Source organism: Lates calcarifer, linkage group LG2 (assembly GCF_001640805.2).
Source record: "Lates calcarifer isolate ASB-BC8 linkage group LG2, TLL_Latcal_v3, whole genome shotgun sequence".
Lineage (NCBI taxonomy): Eukaryota > Metazoa > Chordata > Actinopteri > Centropomidae > Lates > Lates calcarifer.
The window spans coordinates 10,405,952-10,433,571 of NC_066834.1; the positions used below are offsets into that span (position 1 = coordinate 10,405,952).

At 36.9% G+C, this 27,620-nt stretch overlaps 1 protein-coding gene across 4 annotated transcripts; it reads right to left on the reverse strand.

Moving 5' to 3' along the window:
- Positions 1-7,860: 7,860 nt before the first annotated feature.
- On the reverse strand, positions 7,861-27,411 carry apip (APAF1 interacting protein). Of its 4 annotated transcripts, none has more exons than XM_051075279.1 (9): positions 27,281-27,411; positions 22,714-22,782; positions 21,661-21,761; positions 19,822-19,870; positions 19,568-19,685; positions 18,054-18,189; positions 16,731-16,898; positions 16,427-16,567; positions 7,861-9,426 (listed from the first exon to the last, which is right to left on the reverse strand). In XM_051075279.1, the coding sequence occupies exons 2-8, from the start codon at positions 22,777-22,779 to the stop codon at positions 16,468-16,470; spliced, it is 738 nt and encodes a 245-aa protein (XP_050931236.1). In that variant the 5' UTR covers positions 22,780-22,782; positions 27,281-27,411; the 3' UTR covers positions 7,861-9,426; positions 16,427-16,467. The 4 variants fall into 4 exon arrangements, with proteins under 4 accessions (XP_050931236.1, XP_050931243.1, XP_018538880.1 ...); XM_051075286.1 differs by lacking the exon at positions 7,861-9,426 and adding an exon at positions 26,746-26,794 and having other exon boundaries at positions 16,075-16,567; positions 21,661-21,758; positions 27,281-27,397; XM_018683364.2 differs by lacking the exon at positions 7,861-9,426 and adding an exon at positions 26,746-26,794 and having other exon boundaries at positions 16,075-16,567; positions 27,281-27,396.
- Positions 27,412-27,620: the final 209 nt, after the last annotated feature.

The window sequence follows — 27,620 nt, forward strand, 5'->3', positions numbered from 1 at the left end:
ATAACAGTGATTTCTTTACATTTCTATTTGTAAAATGAAGAAAGTTCACAATCTTCGCAATCTTATTGGCTCTAGACTCCTTATAAAATTAACTGTTATTGATTCACAACCATGTCACAGCCTGCAAATGCAGATTTCTGAACAGTTTTCCTAAAGATGAACTCTCTCTTTCCCTTAAAGTCCTCTGTCAATGATTCACAATAAAATGAAATTGTTGTTCTGCACCAGTTAAAACCTGTGGTGATGAAAAGATGTCAGCTTACAGTGGTCTTGGTCTTGATTTGGACGCAGAGCTTTGATGAGGTTTGTGTGGTTTGTTGTCTTCATGCTGTCATTCCTCAGTAGTGCATGCTGTCAGTGACACACAGTGTTTTATTTGCTTGTGGATGAATAAACCCACAGATTTGCCTTTTTTTTAAGAATCATGTCTGGATGTAATTCCTCTAATGTCAAATATGGATCGTTGCCATTTTGTTTCCCTTATAATTATCAAGTGATAATTCCAACTACAAACAGCTGAGCCTGTGGTCATAGATGTACTGCTGTTTGTCCTCAACAGAAAAATTGCAGTATTGGTCCTTTGTTCAAACTCATGAAACACCTGACCTTTACACTTTCCTAAAAAGCTGCCTCTTGCAGTTGTGAGAGTAATGACTGTCTTCTCTGAGTAGCACTTGACTTTGACACAGGAGACTGTAGTTCATATCCCATGTCATATAGTCAGCACTGGTTTCCTTAAACCATGACGACACCAATGTTTTAGTAAGCAGATCTTTCCCGAACCTTAACCAAGTAAGTTTTGTTGCCTAAACTTAAACAGCCTTAAACTGTGGTGTTCAAAAATCAGGAAATGGTCGCATGAGTATTTTTTTTTTTAGGATTTGTTGGATATTTGAATTCATAAAAGCTGCCTGATGTATTTTGAGAGGGTATGTATATTGAAAATATAAAATGTCATAAACCTTTGACTGACTCTATATAATGTGCCATGCCTGGGATACTGTTGGAAGTTAGATATACACCACCTCAAAATGTTTTAGTTAAGTGCTTACCTTTAGCTGTAATGATGTAGAAGTGTACTCCAGGGTGTGTTAGTGCACCATGACATCACTGTTGGGTGTGGTTACAGGTGCCACATAGCACACTTCTGACCACACCCATTCGTGATGCAGGGGATGGACAGAGGTGAAGCAGACTTGCATATTTCAAGCAGAGTGAAGCATTGTTTGCTTTTCAGCCGGGTGTTAAGTCACTCTTTCAGGACAATGAGTAATTTTGCTGTGGTCTTTAGTCTCTCAGTATATATAGTCCCCATATACTGAAAATACAGAGATGTATGTTTTGCTTCCACTGGTGATGTAGTTGTTTCCATTAAGGACAGCTTTGCAGTTTAAGAGAAAATTCTTTACCACTGATGAACACCTTTCAAAATTCACTGGTTAACCTGATTCATCAAAAAGTATACTTTTATTTGTATACATTTCTGTGAAGCTGTTTACTTTCTTGTGTATGAGAAAATATAAGAGCAGAGAGATGATGTCTTTTACTGTTTGTTTTTGGACTGAACCAACACATCACCATGGTTTCCCCATCAGTTAAATTAACTATATTCAAGCAATGCATTATGGTAAATTTAGCTAGAGAATGTTCACCTTGCGAAAGTGATTTACATGGCATAACAACTGTTATGGTTAATTTTAAATTATTATAATTAAAGAGGATTAAATCCTGTCTATTTTTTAAGGTTACATGTATTTCTAAATCTTCTTATGTTAATTAGCTCAAGAAGTGACTCAACCACATACATAGGCAGCACATATCCAGTAATTAAATATCACTATACACCTTTTGCTAGATTTACCTGCAGCTGTATTATCAGTTTATCTAACTTATCTTACTAAAAATGAAAAGCAAACATATTAAATATGAAACAGGCTTTGACAATTGTGCCATCCGAGAAACTGTAAAAGAGCTTTGTAATGCACATTTTCAAATCTGAACAAGTAAAAAGTGAAAGCACTGTATCTCACTACTTCTTAAGAGAGAAAGAATCATTGCAGCTGTCATAATTAAGGTTAGTTAAAAAGTAAGGAACGATTCATGGCATATTTTTTCGTAAAAGTCTGTCTGAGTCTGACAGTGCTGACGCCAGTAAAGCAGCTTTAAATACTATAAAGTACCAATCACCTTTCTCATTTGAACAAAAACTCTACATACCTGCCTAAAGTCAGCTGAATTAAATAGTATTACAGTCAGCCTAATAGACTTCCAAAGATTATTTCATGACAAATTACAGTCAAATAAGTGCGATGCAGATCTTACTGTGACTCACTATTTTTAACTTTTTTATTCTTGTGCCGGAAGGAACACTTCAATATGCTAATACATGTTTTTCCTTCTTAATGGCACCAGCTCTTTGAGACAGTTGCATCTGCTTGCATTTTAACACCAGCGTTAAGATTAGAGTGCCCAAAAATGGAGCTGAGTGTGCCCTACATCTGTCTGCATTTGTTCATAAGACCAGTCAGGATAAGGACAACACTGGGATCCACCAGCCAGACAGTGCTCACTGGTAATGTTGTAGGTGTAAATGGAGTCATGCTCTCTTGAAAGAGTGAGGCTTGTGTGAGTCCTCCCCTCATCCATCATATATGTGTCTGTCTATGTGGGCAAGGAGAGACGGAGGATGCTCTCCAGCCGGGCCCAGGAGATGGGCTGAAGGGAGGATGACAGTTGACAGATGAGGTGCCGTCATGGTTTCCTAAGAGCTCAGTAAGACCTGTCTTCTGGCGGCACGTCTAAATTATTACCTCAGCTTCACAGGCGTTTGTAGCGCTCAGCCCGGTCTTCTGTTATTCCTGCAAGGCTGCAGACCTTAAGATTCTGTGAGCTCATGAATTCATTTTTTATCATTCACCTTCTGCAGAAAAAAAGATAATCATCTGTATGCCTCTCGCTGTTTGAATTAACACATGCCTGGTGGTTTTCTAGAGGCTGTGATGATAGTAATACATTTGAAAATTCATCTTCAGTGTATTGTACCTAGCAGTGATGTTTATTCCAAACTCTGACGTCAAAGCAGGGGTGGTCAGTCCCACTGTCAGGAAGCCAGATGCTTTACACAGCTTTCTTTTCACCAGAGAGGTGCAACGAAATCTCAGATCTGAAAGTCATGTATTTTTCATTTCCACCCTGACTGCTGTAGAATATATAAGCGTATGTTTCATGATTCAACAATCACTTGCCAAGTTTCGTCGCAAATATGGACTTGGAATGTGAAGAATTAATGTGGAAAAAATTTACTTCCCAGTGTGTTTGCATGCTACTGGAACAGCTGGTCTCAAACGATCACTCTTATTATAAAATACTTGACACAAACAAGCCCTAATGATAAATCTTGCCGCATACTCATTAATTCAAGAGTTTAAAAAAAAAAAGAGAAAGAAACATGCGTGGAGTGTGATCTGCTCCCTCGCGGGCAGACTCTGTCACTGTGAGCTTGGATAGTGGGGACCCGGTCCCTCTTGTTTGACTGTGGCCCTAGAAAGCATAACTGGCAGGGAGGCTTGCAGAAATGTGAGCTAGACACATGTCTCTGCCAGACACTGTGGGCTAGTGCTGAGTGGGTGCTTCAGCATGCCAAGTTGGTGTGGAGGAAAGTAGGACAAACAATGCAATCCAAAATACAACAAAGTGGACATTTTCTCTTTTGAGCAGAAATTACACAAATGTAAAGTGTCTACAAGATTTGCATATATTTGCAAATGAAATAGCAACAAGAAAGCATTGTTACAGCAAGTATAGCTTCCCTGCAATCCCATGGCACATTTGTGGTTTTGTAAGCCAGAATCTCAAAGCAAAACTGCAAATATCAGCCATAATCTGTGTGACGGTGTTTTGATTTAATGAATCCTTAGGTAAGTAAGACATGTATCTCTAATAATGTCTATTTTTTAAAAAAAATCACACATAGCACTCAATCTTGTGATAGAGAAGATGTGATAGTTCACTCTCTGTACAATAAAATATTATGTAAGAGATCAGGCGTAAATCTGTGAAAACTTGAATGTGCAAGAAAAAGAGCCTTTAATTCCTTTCATTAAAGGTGTAATACAGAGATGTCCCTCACCCCCACACTGCTTTGTACTGTATCTCTGCTCTGACTCGCTGTCTTAGTCATCTCTATTGTGAAAATGTTACTTTAGTACTTTCATTAATTACCAGCCCTGAGGTTCAGTCAGGCTAATGAAGACACTGTACTAAAATAAGGCTGTCTTGTCATTTAGTACACGTTTTTGAATTTTTGGGGGGCAGTATTTTGTTAGCAAGCATGCATTTTTGTCCATTTCAGTTCATTATGTTGCACCTGCACCTGAGAAAAACCCATAGTATGGCTGCAATGAATGACTATTGTCATTATGGACTGATAATGCAGAATACAACAAATGTCTTTTCTTTTTTTTGTCACTCTACTGCAAGGCCTGAAGTTTTCATAGTTTTCCAGTGCCTGTTCTTTTGTTAATGAAAGTAAAATGTTATTAGATAATTATATTCATTATGATCAAAAGATGAGGATATCTGTGGCTTAAAGGCTTCCCCTTGTGTTCTCAATAGTTTTTTAATTCATTTCAATTGCTAGACTGAGTTGAAATACTCAGTGGTAAAATAAATCACAGCATTATTAATAGCATCAATTAGCAACAACGAGACACCAGCAGAGGGCATTAAAAAATCATAATTTTCCCAGACATCCATTTGTAGGGCACCTCCAAGAGCTACATTTTACAAGAACCCAAAGGATGCAGAAAGGACAACCAGGAAAAAGGCGAAAGCTGTGTGGCAACCACATGCTTATGGAACCTAAAAGTGACAGTTAAGATGGGCTAACATATTGCTGTCATGTTGTGCTGTTGAACAGCGGTGAAGCTGTCAGCCTGCTCAAAGCTAAAAGCACCAGTTGTGCTCAACTGGACGGCAGAGGCTGTCTCAAAATCTCTGACTTCAGAAGCAATCACAGTCTGCTCTCTATAAACTGTTTGAGATGTAGAGTTGTTAAATCGCTCATACTGCAGCTCTTTTCTCTGATTGCATGCTGAGATAAACCATTTTACCTTTAAGGTTCAAAGTAAGGTCTAATGTAATAATGTAGTCATCCAATCATTTCCCTTGAGCAAATAACCTCCATTCCTCAGATGTCATATAAACAAGGTTCTGGCTTGATTATAAAATATGCGTAAAACAATGTATTATCCAACATCTACTTGGCTTGCAGTTAATTTAATCCAGATGTGGAGGTAACTGGATTAGAAGCATGTCTGCCAGATCTCCACTGGATGCATCTAATCACGTTATGTATGAAATACACTGCAGGAAAACGAAATATTTCCACTGTGGTAGCTGAGATGTGCGGCAGCAGCTGCATAGGCGCTCTGTCTTGTGGTTGCCTCTTGAAGCGGGGGATGTGTGCCAAGAAGGAACTAAGTCCCTTGCAAATCCATTCACTGGGAATGGTTGTCATCCCTCCAATCCATTCAAATTTGATTTGGCAAAAAGTAGTTTGCATGACAGAACCTTGAACTCCAATTGGGGGGAAGGTGATGAGGGGGAGGTGAATGACGCACATTCCCGCGAAGCTAAATGAGTCAGGAGGAGGACTCCCAGGGCTCATACAATACACTTAGTTAATAAATCCAATAGCTCATTTTGAAGTGACACTTTATGCAGCTAGGATGCAGCCAAATAGATTTACTTGACAGTGTACAGTAGAGGCGTGGGGGTGCCTCTTAGCGAGAAGGCCCCGGGCGCAAACACTTGCAACTCGCTGATGCCTTTCTTTGTGCAGCTTGTATATTCTCTCTGCATCTGGGTTTTAGCCCAGTCCCAGAACACGAACGCAGCTTGCTCTCATGCGCACCCTGAATGACAGGCACACACAGAGGGCCGGTAAAGAGACTGACAGAGCCAGTAAAAACTTTATGGATTTTTTAACGGTCCACCGACCCACTGATGCAGTGGCCCACCAGGATTTGTCCTGGTATGCACAAGGGCCAGTCTGACAATGACCAATAGTAAGCTAACAAGTTCACCAAATCTACTTCAAGGTTAAACAGTATCAATGTTGTTTGTGGAATTTGCTTCTGCTGCCCCAAGTGGCCAAAAAATCTGCTAAAAATCTACTAATCTGCTAATTTAAACTAAATATTTTTAACTGTTAAGTAGCTCAAAACCTTTCACAGATCCTCATGTTGCTGGAAATATTATCTTTTGCATTTTCAGTCAGATGTTATAGTTGAATCTCTAATTGACAGCTTAAATCGGTCAAAATTAACAGATTGTTAAGTTAAAGGGGACAACTGAAGAGAGTGAGAGCATAGTGATTGTGTTACTTGCAACCCATAAGTGTCCAAATACCCTGTGTCTGCTATCCATATAGTCTATATAATGTGATTACATGGACACACACAAATACATATGTTTGTGTGTGGGTGGGTGTGTGTTATGATATGTTTTGTCACATGCAACTGTGACTATCTTGGATGTGCTGAAGCTGTTACTATTTCAGTCTGAGGGCTCTAACATCCTTTTCCAAATTGATCAACACCAACCACAAGAATTTCTTTTGTTTTCTAACAAGATATAAAATCCAGAAAAATAAAAGGATTTCATCCCATATTTGACTTGGGAAGCAAAACAAGACTTGATGAGGAGTGGTTGAATAATGCATAACTGTGTTTTACTGTGCAATGTTAAGTGTATTTACTGTGCATGCTGATGAGAGCATCAGTAGAAAGATAAGCTACATTATCTACACTCAGTTTCCCATGTGGTTTCAAATGTGAATGTTGCCAAGAATACAATTTTGTGCTTTAACATTAAGTTTAATGTAAAATATCCAGTAAGAATGTGATTTAAAAAAATCTTGTTTTATTTTTCAATGGATAAAGTATAGTGGCTGAGTGTTGGTTGGCAATAGACTGAATAGTCTTTGGTAAATGATCTGAACAAATGAACAAACAAGCAAACTGATAAACACCATTTAAAAAAAAAAGAACAAAAGTCTAGAATACAAATGAAGCATTTCTTCAGGAGCAGTGTTTTCTGCTGATTGCAGGCATTTGTTGAGGAGTACTGTTGTAATTATTCCACCAGTATGGAAGTTGAAATTATTATATGTTATTAGTTGTCCAGTATTCCAAGGTAACACCTCTGAGATATAACTGACAATATTCCTCACAATGGACCCACAGCAAGAGAAGGCTAAAGAATCAGGAGGATGGTGAGGCATCCAGTTATTCAGTTCAGTTATTTCTATGGCACCCTCTCATATGAAGGCACTTCAAAGTGCTTTATAAACTAAATAAAACAGCAAAAATCTGCTTAAAAACAGAAACATCCATGCCTACATTTCAAATACAAAAATGCATGTAGTGCCTAGAATACACCATGAACATGAATCCCTATTTTCTATGGCTTTTCCATTGTGCTGGTAGGATTTGTATCACAATGGGGGTATGCAGTAATGTAAGTCTGTATGCCGGTCATTCCCACAAAATTATCCAGGAAGTAGCTCAGCATACCTATGGTATGGTCTTTACTCATAATACCACCAACCAGCCATGAAGACATCCACTGGATAAACTCTGAACTGACTGAGATTCTGTCCAGTCACAAACAAGTGGTGTTGTTCCACCCTTTCCGTAATCTGAAATGTCATTGTGTTTTCTGAAATGTTGTGTTTTCAGACATGTTGTTTTGTCTTTTGAATTGCCATTGTGCTTTGACCTTCAGGGCCACCGTAGTCTTTTAATACAGCATCCTAACTCCACAGTGTTTAATAAGAGCAAACTAATCAGCTGGAGGTTTAATAAATGAAAAGTCCTTTATTAAACTTAATTAAATTGTCTGTACCGACATTTGCATAAGACAATGTGAACACAGGGTAGTGTCAGCTTTGAGAGTGCTAGTTATTAAATGTTTACCAATTTTATCCATTTAATTTTACCAGAAGGAGGGGGACATGGACACTTTTCAAATAGTTTTAGCTAAAAAAAAAAAAAAAAAAAAAAAAGAAAGAAAAAAAGAAAAAAGAGCCAATGCACTAAAATCACATTATTAACTACAGCTGCCTTTAACCTCAGTGTTCTCCTGAGAATTAGATAAAGGATTGACGATGATGGTGATGATGGTTGTGATGATTAAATGTAGTGGAAAAGGGTCTGTGTGTCAAATCAGAGGAAGAAATGCAAAAGTAAAAGTTACTCAGTTTTTCTACCCCTCTTTTTGAAGTCAACGTTAAAAGCTTGTTACCCAGAATGTAATGGGACTGCTTTACAATGTCTTTACTGGTGCCACCACTGCTGAGGACTTGCGAAGGCCTAATTCAGTTCATTTGTTGTCAGAATTTGCTTTATTCCACTATAATCTAAGACACTGGCTAGTGGCTACACATTAATACAGTTCATTTACCTTGTCAATCATGTAACATTTCAGTACAGTCCTCTGACTCTGGGTTCTCAGCTGACTCGTAGATGTGATGCTGTGGACATAGGTTTACCTTTCTGATGACCAAGGTTAACTGTAGAAGCCCAGTCTACAGACACAGAAATGTTTAAAGCACTAGGGCAGCCTAAAGAGAACAATAAAACAATGGGACCCAGATCTTTGTTTTGTATTTTAGTGTATCTTCTATTTTATATAAATATTTTTTGGTTAAAGTCTGCATTTTTTCAGTAGTTTCCATGTTTTATGACCCAGTGACTCCAAACCAATGCTGAATTATTTTACTACATTGAACACTTACTACATTTGCAATGAAAATCAAGGATTGGAGAGGACACATTTGTCATTTTATGATTGTAATCCATTAAGTCTTTGTCAGGTTAGACATATTTTTCACTGTGAGCTTTTAAGGACAATTCATAAGTTTCCCTATAGGGTGAATGTAGACCTACAGTATATAGTATATTGGCCTTTCAGACTTAGATTTAGACAGTTGAATTTAATCCAGGCTTCTACTTTACATCAACACTTTGAGATTAACTAATTTCTTACCTGAGGTACTTCTGCATCTTCAGATGCCACTGGCATCATCATTTAGTGGCATTTCTTTCTAGAAATTAGTATTACAGTCTTAGATTCAGAATGAAATCCTTTGCCTGTTCTGAAGTCTGCGAGATCAACGTTATTAATGACTTTGATTGTCTAGGGCTTGGTTGTCACTTGGAAATTAGGATTTGGAGGAATTATTATCAATCACTGATAAATCTGGTTCATAATCTATGACATATATCCTCTCTCATTTTTCTGCTGTATGTTTGGTCTCTGATTTAAAAGGTAATATAAATTCTGTATTTTTACTGATGATCTTTCTTGTCCCATCCATCTGTTTGAGGATCTGCTCAGGACCCTTGGGGAAAAAGGCCTCAGCTGAGGAAAAAACCAAAGGGAAAGTCAAAGCGGTGTTCTCAAAGCCGAAGTTCTAATGAACTCCACGTGTTTGAAGTCAGACATGTGGGCATCTCCCCAAAGAATACTAAACTCAGATATAAAATGCTACTGTATAAACACAGTCAACTGATACTCATACATAGATTAGTTATTGTTACTTTGATACAGTATATATAGATACAGTATACTGTATCAGTTAAATAGGTATTATACACACACACACACACACACACACATATATATATATATATATTTGTATAAGTTTAATATATGTCCATTTATGCCACATTAATGACAAGACATGTACATCTGACATCCACTTCCACTGTACAACCTAATTAATTTATTAACAGGGAACCACAAAGAAGGTTGTCTCTGAAATGCCTATTATTTCTAACTAGGATATTTATAGGTTGTCTTAATTCAAATCAATACAAAATGCCAATAATAATTTTTTTGCAGTGTTCAATGTGCCAGAGTACTAATAATCTGCAATTATACATCTTATATAACAAAAGCAAAGTTACTGTTCCCATCATCCATTTTACTACCCCACTGAAATGTTGAGAATTTGCTAAGATAAAATATACTTTATACTGTAAAATACACCAATTTATTAAATTAAATCACTGAAACACTAACATTGTAGTGCATGATAAAAAAAATCCCCATAATAACTGAATTTCCATTAAATCTGGGTAACAATGATCCCCAGAGGAGCAATGTAAATGTTTTGGTGCCCTAAAACTAATATTCTTGCAAATATATCAACTCCATTTCTAATAACCGAACTGTAGATTGTATAGTAGATTGCCATGAAATTTGCTGAGAACATTTATGACCCCAAGAGGATAAACTCTGAAACAAAACAAAGTGAATTATTGGCAGACTCATTTTTACCTTAATTCGTTAGCTGAAGTTAGAAATACAAGAAAAAGAAACTTCTTCCACAACCATCTCTCGGTGAACAGTTGGGTTGATCTTGCAAATTAAAATGCCATTCCTTATCGGCTTATACTCCCATACATTTTGTTTTCAAATACGTAGACAGACATTTTCTCATTCTAACACAGTAATTAAGTAATATAGAAAAACTTTGAGAAGACTTAAATTTAAATATACTAAGAATGGATTATTTTATTACACAGGGCTAGAGTGATGGTTAATTCACTAAAGAGTAACTACTTGCTACCTTAAGGACTATAGTGATATTTTTTTCTCCAGTATTGCTCACTTTGGCACATCATCTGCTGAAATATGGTAAAAGTATACAAACAAACAAACAAATAGAATTATATATATAGAAAATGTTGATTTTTTTGTGTATCATTACATGATAGTTACTATCAGATTGAACCTATGTAGACTGTAAATTCAACATAAATATATACTGGTGTACTATGTACTTATATTGGTCACTTTACAATAACCATATTACTTACATGTATTTATTTGGCCTGCTTGTGGCATAGCCCAAGTAATGGGGATGTTGGTCACGCAGTCCAACACTTTTTGAAGAGTTAAATATTATAGAAAGCATGAGAAATATATGAAACCTAGAATACAACTATTAAGTATCCATATTGTTAATGAACACAGAGGACCTTTTAAGCCTTGTGTTCTGTACAAGAATTGCACAATAAAAGGGTTGAACTCAGAAAAAAAATACACTCATAAAGTGTTCATTAAGAGGCCAAATGTTATATTACACAGTCTTAAAAAGACACTAGACACTTTGAATTGTTGTTGACTTGAAACTGCATCTACAGTTTGGAGAAAACTAATTGTATTTTGGAGTGCAAACAGAGGTTTTCTAGGGAAGTGGATTGAGGTTCTTTACATCTCTATCAGCAAAGTCAGAGCAGGCAAGAAAACAAAGTGAGGCCTGGGTGGAAGGATTAAGAGAAAAAGAGGGCCCAGAGCAAAGTGCTGCTGCTGGTCTGATAAGTTTGCTGAGGAGGCTGATTCACATTGGAATTTGGCAAACATCAAACCATTACTGCTTGCAGAGGACATATACGAAAGTAAGAGGACAATTCATTTTTCTCAAGCTGTACCTAGAAACCTGTTAGCAGCACAAACTGTGGTGAGGACCTTTTTGTTTGTATTGCTACAACTCACATCAGCTATAGCTGCTTAACTTGATTTATATGGCTTACTAAGCTTATTTCGCCAGCTATCTAGGTTAGATTATGTGGCATGCAGCGCAGTAAATAAAACCTGATAGAGAGGCTTAAGTCTCAATGCCAACCTGAACCAGCAGCAGCACTTTGCCTCAGGTCCTCAACAGAAACTAATCTCCCTTAAAATCCTCCACTAAACCATTTTTTGTCAGTGTGTTTTAATTAATACAATTAGTAATTTGTAAGTGCTTAATGTGCTTGCACCAGGTGATTACTGAATTACAGGTGATGTTTCTTCAACAGTACCAAACAGCAATGGTTTGTTAAGCTCCATTGTGTAAATAATTATTGTCCTGTACAATGTACTTGCAAATAAGAACAGCCATCGGTATTCAGATTTTTCTGTAATCGTTAGTAATGGGTAAATTCAGTGAGATTTCTCATTGGTCAAAATTAATTTATCCATTTGACTTGGGTTGATCAGCAACCTAAACTGCCAGAATCAGGCCCAGCAAATTCAAGAGTAATGCCAAACTGTAGATCAGTTAAAAAGATTTGGAAGTCCTTAAAAACCAGCATTAAATTCAGATTTCCAGCAAGGAACCTTTTAAAATATCAGGAATTCTAAATAGAGTTTGGTGTGTTTGTTACAGCGACAGCACTTCTTGCTCCAGAATTAATTGCCACTGGTGGCTGCAGAGGTAGCTGTTGCTCGTCAGAGTTACATTTTAGTGTTTTAATATGTGAAAGCCTAAACATGGTGTGAAAGCAGTTACCTGCAGTGTGCTGAGTCCATTTTTCAAACCGACTTTGAATTTGTGTCCCCTACCACATGAGATGTTGGCATGTGGATAACTGACCATTATGAAATTACTGGGATAACTACCCAATCCTTTCTTAAAATGCAAAGTCAATAAGTTTTTTTCCAAGAGAAAGTAATGGCCTCAGCTGCAGATTTCTGTATTCTAATGAAACAATAGGAAAGTATAAAGGGGGTGTGTTTGTAAGTGGGCAGGCTTTATTGTGATGAGTGTTGGTCAATCACAGATGTGGTCTCTGCTCACTTGTTCCACAAAAGAAATACATATTGCTTTGTTGTCGCCATATTCAAGTGCTTGTATAGTGTGTTCTTTATCTTGAAGGTTTTATTGTATAAAATACAAACTTGTCATCACTGTGAAGGCAAAAGAGAAGACAAAAATAAATGTGATTAGCATGTCTAAGGTAGATTATACCATGCATATTATTAAAAATATGTGAAGTGACAATTTACCATCTTCAAGAACCACCATTGGGTCACCGCAGACTACAAAAGTGTTTTTTTTTTTTTTTTTTTTTTTTTTCAAATGTTGCCCCTATGATACATCAGTGAGCCTCAAGTGTTTTTGGTGTGGATTTGTGATTGTGTGCCGAGTGGCTGACACACATAAGCTTACAGTACTTGTCTGAACATCAATAATATTAATTTATATCACCATTTGGCTTGTCACAAGGCTTTTACTGAAGCTAAAAATCATAAACACATTTACACTTTAATCAATATCATAAAAAAATATGGTGCAGCAATGAGTGTTCCTTTTCTCCTGAGAAATAGGTGCCAAACACATTGATACAACTTGAATATAATTTATGAGTTGAGAGGCGCCACTGCAGCACTTGTACTGTTATATGTCCCTCAATTGATTGAAAAGGCTGGGGAAAATAACATTTTCTGCAGGCGCTTATAATGAGATGCCCTGCGCAGCCCTGCACAGCAACTGATAATGTGTTCCAAAAAAGACTGCTAATGGCTATAGTGATGAGGGAGAAGAGGATCAAAAACAGTGATGTGATTCCTTGCCTATCCAGGCAACATACTGTGCATACCATTTAAAGTTTTATGAACAAACGTAAATTAAGATGAGGTTTTTGAAGGGGTTCAAACTGAAATGCAAAAATATGAAGAAAGGTATCTTAGAGCTCGTATTATAGAGGGCCTAAAGGAAGCAGGGGTTTGCTCTAACTAGAGATTATAACAGGGGATGCTGTGCAAAAACTCTACGATCACTACAGATATTAGAGTAAAAATGTAAATGATTTCCAATGGGCTCACAAGAGAGGTAGATTCCTATATGGTTTTAGCTTCTTTTAATTTGGAGTAATGTTAATTTGCAGTAATGTTATAACTTATGCTTTTTTTTTTTTTCCCGTTTTTCACCATTAATCATTGGTTATAGGTCACTTTTTATCCCTGAGATGTATTTTAATTTTAGTTATTTTATATAATTTACTGTTATTCATCATTTTATTATTTTATTGTTGTAAATTTTAATCTTGTATAATCTTTTTTTTGTCCTTTGTCTCTTTTTTTGTTTATGCGTGTTGTTTTCAATCCTGCTTTATGAAGTGCTCTGGGCTACATGTTTGTATGGAAGGTGCTGTATAACTGAAGTCCAGTTGAGTTTAAGGTTACATTATTCTTTTGCTGGTATGCTGAATGGACATACTGTTATTGAAAGCGTGTATAACCCTAACCATACATACACTTAAATATTTCATTTAGTTTCTGTTGTTTACATGATCTTTTTGGGAGGACAAAGGTTTACAGTAATGCTTCATTTATTTTGGGTGATGTGAATGTACCAATTTCCATGGTACCCTGGGGTTAGTCCTGACAAACTTCTCCAACTGTGGCTGTTAACTACCTCTTACATGTAAATTTGGGATAAATCCAGGTTGGTTATCCTTTTCCTTTTTTAGTATTATTTTTGTTTTAATTAATTGCCATCATTTTGGAAAACACTGGAAAATGCAGTGGTAGAAATGAACTTAAAAGTATCCTCTGGAATTATTTATTATTTTTTTTTTTGAAATTTCTGTCAACATTCAACATTACTCTGCAAAATACATATCTATGTGTGGGTTTTCATGGTTAAAATTTGCTCAATTTCAACGAGCTACAACAGTAAATTGCTACCTACAAATTGATGCATTGGTAAAAATAATCTAATAATTTTTGATAATATACAAGTTAGGTTCTATGATCATGATGCTTAAGGAAAGTTTTGGTGATAATACTTTTGTTCTTTTACTTAAGTAGGATTTTGAAGGATTTCTAATACACCTGATTGATAATCCAAAGGAAAATCTTTTCACAACTATTTGTTATTATTGAGGTATAAAAATGGTAGTCTAATCTGTAAAAATATTAGATCCATTTTGTTCCATCGTTATCTCCAATGTGACCAACTTTATACTATAGCTCTGGGCTCTTTCCAGTATACAAATTGAACCTGCAACTTGCTCTAGTTTCACTCAGTTAGTAGGCATTTGTGAGAAAAGTGTCTGTGCCCAGCTGGCCCCATAGCGCCCCCTTGAGCTCCTATATCATGTGACTCCTTTTCCCCCCTCATATTCAATTCTTAATGTGTCTGTTGCTGAACTTTGTCGCCTGACAGGTAATAAATATTAATATGAATGCATAATGGAATGAATATTGGAATATATAATACACATAACATTTGCTATGAACAGTTGATTCTGTTGAAATGTTGGTACCAGAGTACAGTCTGACTTTGAAATTGCAGAATACTTTGCTGACCTTTTCTTTTATTTATTTATTTATTTTTTTATTTTTTATTTTTTTGATTAAACATAGTAGTCTGTGTGATTTTTGTAAATAAAGTCACTGAACAGCATAAACAAAACCATAACGAACTATTGTGAGCTTCACAATGTCATTTTTTATGTTATGGGTTGGTGTTCAGTTTCTTTTGTAAATGAGTTTCCCAGAATTCCTCATTAATCAAAAGGGGATTCTTGGCAGAGTTACCATTACACAAAAGAATTTTTGTTGTTGTTGTTTTATATATTTTTTTTCCCAATTTCAAATACGCCTGCAGCATATTTGACAGTGCTCTGTTTTCAGCAAGTACAGTGGTGGAAGCAGTGGGATGGTGGCAGCAGAGGGAGCTTGTTAAAGGAACAACAATTCAGGCTTTCATGAGAGAGCGAGTATGCAGACGACTGAAGGCATGCTGTGCAAAGATCTACGGGCATTGTGTGATGCACCAAATGGACTTGCCTACAGCTGGAATGGTGTGGTGGGATTGAAAGGCTGTCCATGGACACAGCAGGGGGTCCTTTTATGCAATACTTTATTTTCTTTGAAAGGTGTTTCACAGGATGCCCACAGCCATTTGTGCGTATGCTGTGTTTGCCACAAGTCAAAAATGGTAACTGTGTATTGAATTTGTTGAAACTAAAATATGGCTTCAACCAAAACATCAGCCATCATTCCCTGTGCCTTATATTTTTGAACCTGGCCTTGTTTTCCCATGTTTCTGGGTGTAAATGATTGATATTGACAACAATCTTTGGAATTGGTGCAGTATTGAGCAAACACCCAGCAACAGCAAGGTATCCTTTAAAGAAAGAAATGGTTGTATGTTATAAAACTTTGTATTGTGGGCATGTGATTGGCATTTTTTAGTGGTAGGAAAAAACTACTTCCAAAGGACATCTGTGACAATTTACATTTTACTTTTTATTAATTGAAGTAAAGGCTGATAATTACCATTACAGATAAATTGAAATAGACACTATGTTCATGACTGACATACGCTAAGACCTTGATTCCAGTGCAGTCAAACTTGAATAGGAAAGCATTTGAACCTGAGGATGTTGATTTGACAGCTGTTCACTCATGAGTTGTCCCACAGTGCTTTGCAGCATACCTCCAGGTGCTTCCAGATCACAGGCTTTCAATCTCCTTCAGTCCTGAATCTGCCCTTACCATCAAATTTCATCAAATTTGAAGCAGGCCAGCGTGAAAGGCAAATGATTACAATCTGCTCTCCTGATTGAACTCCACTGACCTTTCTGCGACAAATGTTTCTTTAAAAAGCACCAGCGAATGTCACACTATTCCTTTTTCTTCCATTGGGAGGGCTGAAGGCTCCAGTCCACATTGTTTCATCTGGACGGCGATGTCGAACAGGTAGTCGTAGCATTCGCACCTACAAAATGAGGCAGTGTTTGGAGCATTGGATGAGAAAAACACAATGAAAAGAATTTAAATCAAAAATTTTTGTAACACATGCCCACAATACAAATATACTAATATATTCTCAATTGTACAGAGATCAAAGAGGTTAATAGTGCTGGGAGGTAAATGCTCACATGGTCTTTGCCTTTTCCCATGACTCGCCCCAGACGTAAACACCATGTCGGCGGACGAGAACTGCACATGAATCTGGGTATTCTTCCATTGCCCGAGCCATCCGGTCTTTCAGGTCCTTCTCCTCTGGTGTATTTTCAATAATAGGCACGACCAAGGTGTCATCATACCTGTGTATATGTAAGGTACAAAAAGACAAATTAAACCAAGGTTGAAAACTACTGGAGGCATTAACTTTAGCCATTAGAGTACTGTCAGATATAGGCTCTAAATGCCTGGTCTCACAGCTTGAGCACCTCTGATTGTGAGGCAGTTGGATCACAGCAATACAGTGACTGTGTAGTATTGAAACAGGGTGGGTAATTATAATTAATAAAACCAAATATTTTCTGATTACAGCCTCTCAAATGTTAAAATTAGATGCTTTTCTCTGTTGTGTATTATATCTTTGAGTTTTAGACTGTTAGATGAATAAAACAAGCAATTTGAAGTTGTCATCTCATATCCTTTTTATGCCATTTGATAAACTAGAATAATCAGAATAATGAATAATGAAAAAAATTTATTAGGTTTTGCCCTAATCCAGTAGGTTCCTGACTGGCTGCCTTTTCCCAGCTGTAAGCACATTTCAAATAAAATGTATAATAAATGTTCATAGGCAATCTGAAGTTTTTTTTTTGTTTTTTTTTTTAAATCCAGCAACAGTCCCTGTCTTGCATAGATCAACTTCATCATGGAGACCCACACGTTTCAGCCTGTAGTCTGCATCAATTATTGAGAAAGTAAGGGGCAAGACAGGACACATTCATGTACAAGGACATGCCAAGAAAGGGCTGTTCTGTTGCCATGTGATTTACGTGTTAATACCCACAGAGTATGATGAAATTGTACTCTTCTTGTGGTTGACTTGATGTACCATGGTTATGCTTTTCTAAACCCTGATGAAGGCCATGAGCCAAACATGTTGGTTTCCACAGAAAAGCTGGCAGCTGCCAATACCAGGCAGTGCTGGAAATTTGTACTGTCAGATTGATAGTAACAGAAATTGTTCCTTGGCAGGTGTGCCACACATTAATTCTGGACACCGGTGTGCAAAAAGATAAACAGCCAACAGTGATCATAAATTCACTGTCTGTGCAAATTCATACTGTGTTTGCATTTCTACAATGTTTGACCTGTCATCCTCTGCCACTGTGCTAAACATTTCTATCACAAGAGCCAAGATACATCCATAACCAAGACTTTACAAAGCTCCACTTGCCTGAGAAATTAAAATGCTAGGAACCTCTTTGGACTTCACTAATCCTTGCTGCTTGATCACATACCGATAGTTGGTGCCTGAGGTGCCCTTACGAATTCCCTTGATCATCTCCTGGTGTGTTATCCTGAACTCTTTGCCAGGATACAGCAGCGTTGCCATGACAGCAGCCTTGGAGTGGGTGTGTATAACTGCCTCTGCCCCTGTGTTTTAGCAAAGGAAAAGCAGATTTTTGAGTGTTGTCTACTGGCATTGTCTTTCTCAAATGATAATTATAACAAGGCAGAAGAAAGCATGTTGACCTTTAATTATAATGCCTTTATTAAAAACTGCCGTATCATAGGAGTATAACCTTGTCTGTTTCTTTTTTTTTTTTTTTAAAGTGCAATTTTCAGAAAATGTATGTGAAAGCAATATTTTCACACACTACAGATTCCAAATGGAAGACCTTTATTATGTGGAAAATAATCTTTGTGAATTTATCAAAAAAGGTATCAGGTATGTTATAAATCACATGTTTTTAAAATGTAATAAATTAAAAGGAAAAGAACAGAAGAAAACTATTTGTGAGTCTGTTATTTATTTGACAATTCTGTCTCTATGGCTATTTATTACATATTATAAAAATGATTGTTATGTATTGATATGATTGGTTGAGCTGCGTTTCAAGTCATTGTCACACACTGTATAAACACACTCCTGTGACTGCATTACGTCGGTAATACTGTGCCACTCATTCTATGAGTACACACAAAAATAAAAACAAACATGACAGTTAAAGAAACCAAAAGAGCCTACAGGGATTTACGTTTGAGCAGCCAGGGAACTCGCTGAGCCCTGTCGCTTCGTAGGAGAAATACCTTTTTATCTCCACCCAAAGCCTACAAACTAAACAGATGATTTACGGCAAGTTAACTATGTCAAATCATGTCAGTGACGGGGCAAAAAAGTGAGAAAACATGCCAGAGCAGTATCCTTGCCTCTAGCATTGTGCAATTAAAATGCACCTGTCCAAAATCAGACACCCCTGTTGATATCCAAATAATTGTTAATAATCACCCTAATCTTTAAGCGTGCTTTCCACTAAGTCTGTGTGTTGCTTGGCAACCCTTCTGCTAAATGTCAATGAAGAACTGCACTGCTTGGTGCAACAATGATTATTTGTTAACAATAAATTATTGCATTTATTTGTTGCTGGGAGTTTATTTTACAAAAACCTTGACAGGTATAGGTAGTGATTGTTTTATAAAAGCAAAAAGACCTTTGACAATGATTTTAGAGCAGCTAAGAGGAATTCAGCACAACATGGAACCATGGCCTCTTGCTTTACTTTCTAATGACAAAATTATATTCCACCATACATAAATACAATCACATCACACACCCACTTTTTCCAGCTCCAGTCAGCCTTTCAAACATCAGTATTTAGTTGAAATCTTTTAGGACTTGGACAAAACAAATGCATCACTGACTTAATTAAAAAGATAATTAGTAGATTTCAGATTGTTGATCAATTCCATCAGTGACTGACTTCAAATGATCATTAGTATGTATGTGTGTGATTGAACTAGAGTGACTCACCTCTCATTGTATAGGCGTTCATAAAAAGTGGTGTGCACTGGCTCTTCTTTAACTTCTTCCAAGCAGGTGGACAGCTGATGTCCCTCTCCTCCACATCACACACAAACATGTCCTCTGGCTGAGTAGCATAAATATTACAAAGGTATGATTTAAAACAAAACCACACTAGGCCTTATCTGAATACCACTCAATCAAAACTCTGTGTCAGATATGAGTCATCATCTCTATTAAGTTTTACACTGTGGTTGGCTCACCTGAATTCTCTCCTTCTGGACGCCTGACGGTGCAATGTAGATCTTCTCCCTATGAGTTACAAAACATACAACATGGTAAATATTAATATCAACGAAAAGGACAATAAAGTAGTTTTTGGATGAGTTAACCATGACATAACAGAGCCTTCCACAGCAGACAAATAACTGGACTGCTCCAAGCTTCTTTTTTTTTTTTTAATAAATGTTTGTTTGCCTCAAAGAAAATGTTTTTGTGTGTGCTGGATTGAAACTGGAGCTGTTACAAAATGTGAAAGAAACACTCACTAAAGCTTTTCCAGCCATCCATAAAAGGGCCCGATCACTGAAGCAGTTATTGTAAGTAATTCTTTATACCACCGCATCACTTCTCCACAGGTATTTTGCAGTTGGTGCTGAAGCCGACAATTTATCTGAAACTGTTCTTTGTGTATCAGGCTCCATTTACCTCGATTGCACATTGAGCTGCAAACATGCAATATACCTAACGTTTCCCTTACTGCCTTGTGTGTCAACATAACAAGTTTTCAAGTTGTGCATTCTATGACCTTGGCTATAAGACCTAATGGAGAAAACAAGCTTGAAATGAAAAGTCAAGATGCAGAGTTGCAGTGTTAAACAGACATGAACAATGACCACATTTTTATCGAAGTGTTGAGCAGCTTGACATTTCCCCATAGAATGTAGTGGATATAGTCACTGTGCTCTTCTTTATCTAGCAACAAACATACCAGATAAAGGAGTAGCCTATTGATTTTGAGTGCAAGGTTTGGTGAGGCTGCCTCAGGCTCTGACTCATTTCTGAGTCAAACCAAAGCAACTGTGAAACAAAAAGGCTTCTAAACTTAAAATTCAGACCTGCACTCACAGAAAATAAAAATACACTTATTTGAATTTTTGTGTAAAACATCTTGACAACACTACTGTGTATTCAGTTTGCTTCATGTATTACATATTTCCATCCACTTTCTAAGTGAATAAGTGTTAGAGACTTGGTTTCATAAAACAGCTTTTGGTTTCCTGAGCTGAACAATTCAAACTAATTTAAAAACAGCGAACAAGCAGCCACACAATGGATTCATCTGATAATTCTCCTTTAGTAGACCATATACCTGGTGTTAGGGCCACAAAGTGTGATTTCAAAACAACTAGGAAATAGTCATCACACACTTGAGGGATGATACTCTACACAGCTTAGACCCGCTTATTTTCTATCCGGATCTAAAGGTATGATAATTTAACAAGATGAATGGAAATTCTCTCTTGAATCGCTTGAATCGAGTTACAAGGTTTTTCTGTCTGGATGAAATACCAGCATACACGGAGCAGCAGTCAGTAAATCTTATTTGGTTTCATCTGAGGTTTCATCAAGTTCCCCTGTTGGCTTAAATAAATGTCTGCCATTCCCCATTTCAAGCAGGGATTTGCTAATGGCTGGTTCGTTCTCTGTAGCTGCCATCCAAAACAACACACTTCAGAGATGTTTGTAATAACCTGTCAAAGTCTTCAACTTGAATTCTGTTTCATTGTGGCAAAGCTGTGGCCTTCTATCTTCACCCTAGACTTACACACACTGTCAAAACCGATATAACTGACCCCACATCAGCCTCACTGCACTTTTGTCAGCATACAAATGTTCTTTAAAAAGTCTCCACGACAGCATTCAATAGCATTTTAACAAGACAAGTTTGATGAAGATGTGTCAATTAGTCATTCAGTTGGAATGAATACTGCTTTAAGCTAGAATATAGTTTCAGTTAAGTGACTGAATATAGAAACAAACAAAAAAAAAACATGGTAGTATTTCTGATTCTCCACAATACTCAACAAATTAATACAAACCCTCGTCTCAGACTGATCCCGCCGCCTGTTCCAGTCACCCATCCCAGCTGGTAGAAGAGTCGACATAACTCTGGGATGAGTACTCGGGGATGCTCATTCTTCTGTAAGACACAAAGCTGTTAACCATATTATCTCTTTACATCAATCAGTATGAAAAAACTTTTAATCTACATGCATCAGTGTACATGTGCTGTGCTATTAATGTAATTTTTTTGGACATGGTGTACCACTACTGTGTCCCAGTGCATAGTTTCACATGCTTCTTACTGTCATCAAAAGCCATGAAAGATCAAAACCAATAATAAATATATTAGATAGTCCCAGCAAAAGCAGGATTATTCCTCTGTGCCACAGGACTCCAGTGTTGTCCAGAAACAAATCAGTGAGCCACGCTGTTGCACTGGGTGACATGATCCTTAATTACCATAAATACAAAAACTTTAGTGTATTTTGACTCAGTCCCACCTGCACCACCTTCCTATCTTAAATACTCATTAGAGCACCACTTTTGTATTAATCCACAGCTGAAAATAGTCCCTAACAAGGACACTAGTTTCTCCAGTCTGACTAATATTAATGCTTGAGTTATGTTAAAAACTACTGTGCCAACTTAAAAAAATTAAACTATATATTCAGGACCCTTTTACTTAAAGATTTAAGTAGGAATGATTTGGCTTGAGGCAAGGTTAGAACTGGGAATTAAGTAGTGACACAGACTAACAAATTTTTGGTTTTGGTCATGTCATGGGATTTGTTGACAAGGAGAAGATATAGAATAACACCAATCCTGTATTAAATGTATATATGCACTATGCTTTTGATAAAATATGTTTTGAGTCTTGCTGTGGTAAGACTGTGGCAGAAAGCTGAAAACAGCACATTATTATTGCATACATTAGTAGTGCTACTGAAAAATGACTTAAAGGCTTCCTGAAAACTCAGTAAAATATACTGTGTAGTTTCTCACTTCAGCAGGTATTTGTCAAGTGTATTTTTGTAGCATCACATCACACATATGCAGTTCAAAGTGTTTATCCGTCATGTTATGCTTGCCTGTTTCTCTGTGACTTCTTGACCTGCATCTTGAAAGCCATTACTGGTGCCACACACGGATGACATCTCCTGTGAGAAAACCATTGCACACATTTAATAACAATTCACAATGCCAAGAGAAGATGTCTGGGAAATGGGTTGCAGTAAAATTGATTTTGGTGTCATATGAGAAAAGCTTAGCGCTCTTAAGTAACAGTGAACCAGCATTCTGTCAGCACCTTAGTTCCTTATTTTGATTTATTCCTGGCTGGAATCAGATATGGTTGAAATAACACAGGGAAGAATAAGTGAGAACTGTGAATCACAGTTCTCACTAATTCCTCTCCTTCCCTCTCCTCCCACACATCAGTTAGCAAGAAGTTGCAGTTTCCTTTAATGGAAGAGCAGATAAGCAGAGGAAAAAAAATCTCACGTGTGCCTAAATTTCTATTTTTACCCATGACTGCGCAATGGAAACCCAATTTTTAAGAGTGCGTAAGTAACAAAATTTGCACCATTATGGTACAAGAAAATGACACAGTGTACATATTTGAAACTAACTGTTAAATAGACAGCTAAATGTGAAACATTGTATTATGATTAGTGTGTTGGTTTAAACAGGAAAGGTCAAACTAATCAATGGATGTCCCGAAAACCAGTGCTGCCATCTTGCACTGGTGAGAGCGTGTAAGGACCAGGGAGTGGAGCTGTGGTATCATGCCCATTAACTCGCTCATCACAACTGTCAATCATGATGTCAAAACCCATTTTTATAGAACCAAAACACTAATCAAAACCAAACTTATCAGAAAAGAACTATTTTTCAAATTTATCAAAATACAAAGATTTACTATTAGCAGATCCAAATTATTATACAGTATCATGTCTTGTTTCGTACACCTGAGGCCTGTTTCCTAAATTAAACTTTCCTGTAGCTGCTCTGCAGATACTGCACGTCAGCACACATACTTGAGACACAGTATTCAAATTTCTATGGCATAACTGTAACATCAACAGGTATCTCTGATGATATGAGAAACTGCCTTCAGTCCAATATAGTGTTTCCCATACAAAGGCTCTGCATAGGCAGCCCACTCAGGTAGATTAGGATCTGCCAAGGTATGAGTCAACAAGTGGGTCAAAATTTGCATGGCATTAAATGCCATGAATGCGTGGTCATGTCAACAGATATCTGGGTCAGTAGTGTAAAGGTTGTCACTCAATTAAGGGATAAATCTTCCCTGAATTAATGATCTTATAAATATTACTGACATTTTTCATTGATATATCATAAAGGCTGTGTATTTATTATATTAAGCCTATTGTCACCAAGGCAGATATGACTGTGGCATGGATTTCAGGTCATAATAAGAACTACCTAAGAACCACCTAAGCACCTAAGATTACAGAAACCATCTTACAACCACCTTACAATAAACACTGACTGGTTTAATGGAGGAGAGTAAGCATGTACCTATTTGGAATTAACTGTTAAATATAGAAAACCAAGAATAACAACTTTAGAAGAAACAATTTTGTTGTGATTGGTGTGCTGGTAACAGGATAGGTAAAACCATTCTATGGAAGTTTTAAAATGCCCAATTAAAAACAAACAAGCAATTAGAGACACCTTTCACATTAAAACAGTTTCCTGTAGCCCAACTGGCTGCAGAAACACTAGCATTGACCGTACAGTCGGTTATATTTGCTAAGGACTATCTGCAGTTTTAAGGGATTTTTAAGGGTTGTTGAACAGGAGGCTGTACAAACAGACACTTAAATGGATCCTCCTGGCTGTGTTGACATGTAAATAGTGTGTAATGTCTACAATGACAGTAATGTCAAATGTTCTGATGCACTGCAAACTGAAAAATTACAGACAATCACTGTAAGTAATTAAGTATCCCGTAAGTATTAGTCTCCCTTTTTACCTTTAAATTATTCATTACATTTTTTTTTTCTTGATTTTCTGCTTTCGTCAGCAGTAGTAACAATATACAATATACCTCCGCCTTCTTAACTGGACATGGACAATTGCTTTCTCTTTTAACACTTTTTTCATTTAATTATGACACTTTAAATACATACATATATAGTCCTATATAGTGTTTTACATTCTATCTTTGTTTTATTCATTTGGCATTTTAAACCTTCCATATTGACCAACACTATTGTGACCAACACTATTGAAGCATTAGAGAACTGACAGGCATTTTTCAGTATTGTGTGACATTTTAAAGGCCAAGTGATCAATCCAAGAGGAAAATCAGCGGATTAATTGATAATTAAAATAACTGATAGTCGTTGCCCCAAAAGTCAACTAAAATGACTATATAATAAGATAAACTGTGTGATAATGACTATTTAAAGTGATGTGGTATGGTTATTGTCGTGGGCATTTTACAGTGTTTTGTTTTATACAACTGAGGCCTGTTTCCTACTAATACCAACTGTTGCTCTGGAAATACTGTACAAGCCAGCACGTATACTTCAATGAGCAATCATTTGTCATTCAAGACTGAGTATGCAAATTTTGACTGCAATGAAAGATGAAAGTCATTTCATTTCCTCAAGATTTGACTCACTTGCAAGCTACATTAAAACAAATAAAATAAAACTCATATCATTTGATAGTGGAAATGATCCTAGTTGCAGTTCTTAAAGTGTATTCTAAGTAATTATATGATAAGATCAACTGTTCAAGCCACTTTTATCATTTGCATTTCACAAAATACAAATATTTACTATCAAAAGATCCAAATTATGGGTCAGAGGAGCGCTGCTACTCTGAAAAGCTTCTTTACTTTTTGGTTTTTACTTGAGAGTGTTTACAGTATCACATTTTGTTTTGGACAACTGAAGCCCATTTCCTGGATTAAATTCCCCTGTAGCTGCTCTGGAAATACTGCACATCAGCACACATACTTGAATGAGCAATCCTGTATCCTCAAAGACACAGTATGCAAATCTTTATGGCACCATTTTGTCTTTAGTGACACAAGGCAACAAGACTAAATCAAGTCAAAGAGTGCTTATTAGTGGTTTGGTTGAAACGAAAACCTGCATAAGATATTTGCATAGCACAGCAGGCATCTCAACAACTCTGTTGTGCTCACTTTGAAAATACCACACATGCCATAACATAAATATGGCATCCTGTGCCACTCAGCACTAAATCATGCTACTACATCAGGTCATTTCCTTTCTGTGGCTCTATTTCAAATTATGTGGTTCACAGTAAGATCATCTGGTGTAGTCTTAGGCCTAGTTCTGACTACACAAATTAAGCTGATTGTGACATGATGTTGCTGTAGCTGACAAATTTTCAGCACCAGGTCCTAATATGAATGTCTGGAACAACGAACAGGCTTTGTAGCATGCCATTATTAATGAACAGCAATGTGGCACCTGGCGTACCCCTCAACAACCTAATGAAAACTCTAGCACATCAGGATTTTTTGTATTTTCCTGCCCAGTGTGAAAACTCTGACAACATATTCCTTCATATTGACCAGTAGAATCAGGACCAGACTGCTCTCCTAATAAACACAGCATTAGGATTATATTGCTGCATGTAGGTTTGGCATGCTCTCAGACAGCTTGTTGTTAATTGACCTTGCTCTCTGATAACAAAGATGCTGATGAAGATGGTAATGATGACTGGTAGTGTTGCCAGTCTCCCAACCAAGACCTGGCAAGAATTCATGGCACTATGATTGCCAAATCTAACGTGGTGATCAATGTGAAAACTGTTGAAGAACTGTGAAGCCTGATCCTGACATTAAGGTAGGGTAGGGATGAAAACATAAAATTACTTAACTGCACAAGTCAACTGGCATCTCAGAATCAACAGTTGCAAACATGGCACTTTAAACTTTTAAAGCTGTTTGTTTATCTTACTTTTTTGCAGACAACTGCCTTAAGATACATAAGACAAATTCATTCACAATGGATGCAATTACATTTGATTTAATCATGAAAAAGAAGCTAAAATTATGGATGTCGCAATGATTAATTGTTTAAACAGTCGATAAATCAAAAATGAGATGGTACCTGCTTCTCAAATGTGAAGTTCACTACTGTGTGGAGGGGGTACCTTTCACTGTAATGTTACAGAACAGATGAGTCATTGATTATTTGTCGAAATATTAATAATATATGATAAAAAAAAATCATTATCTGCAGCTTTAACTGTCTTATATCACACTGAGCCAACTAAAATGTAAGCTATAGCTTATATTATTTACTGAGGGAGAACGCACGGTTAGATGTTTTATTTACTAGCTGACAAAGTCACAGTTCTTACGCTATACTGAAGTAACTCGCTCTCCGACATAATGTTAAGTCTGAGTAGTCAACGCTAATGCATGTTTCGGTTGTAAAACGTTTGCAGCACAAAAGTTTGACTTGTCACTTCATAAAATACAAGTGAAGTTTTGTGCAGCTAGCTCGTGCTAACGTCGTGTCAGCTCTAACACCAGTTAAACTAACTTTAACTTGCAAACTCACTGTGTTGCGGCATGATTAAGGCAGTTTGACATGCACTCGTAGGAGCAGTAAAATATACATTGAGAACGTAACTTCTTACCGTAATTATGCTGTAGGACCAGTCTGTTGCTTAAATGGACGGTGTAGCTAACAGCCCACGCTACTGCTAGCCTGACGTCATCAACGTGCGACGTACAGACACGTTACGTGGGTGATGTAAAGTGGTTTATTCCACTGTTGTAGCGAAGTCTGTCAAGCGTGAAAGTGGAACTTCTGCAGTGGAAGAGGCGTCAAGATTATTTATTAAAGTAAAAGAAGCAAAACCATCCCTTGAAATACTCCATTACAGATTACAGACTCCTCCATTCAAAAATCACTCAAGTAAAAGTACAGAAATATTGGCCACAAAATATATTTTAAGTACTAAAAAAGAATGGTCC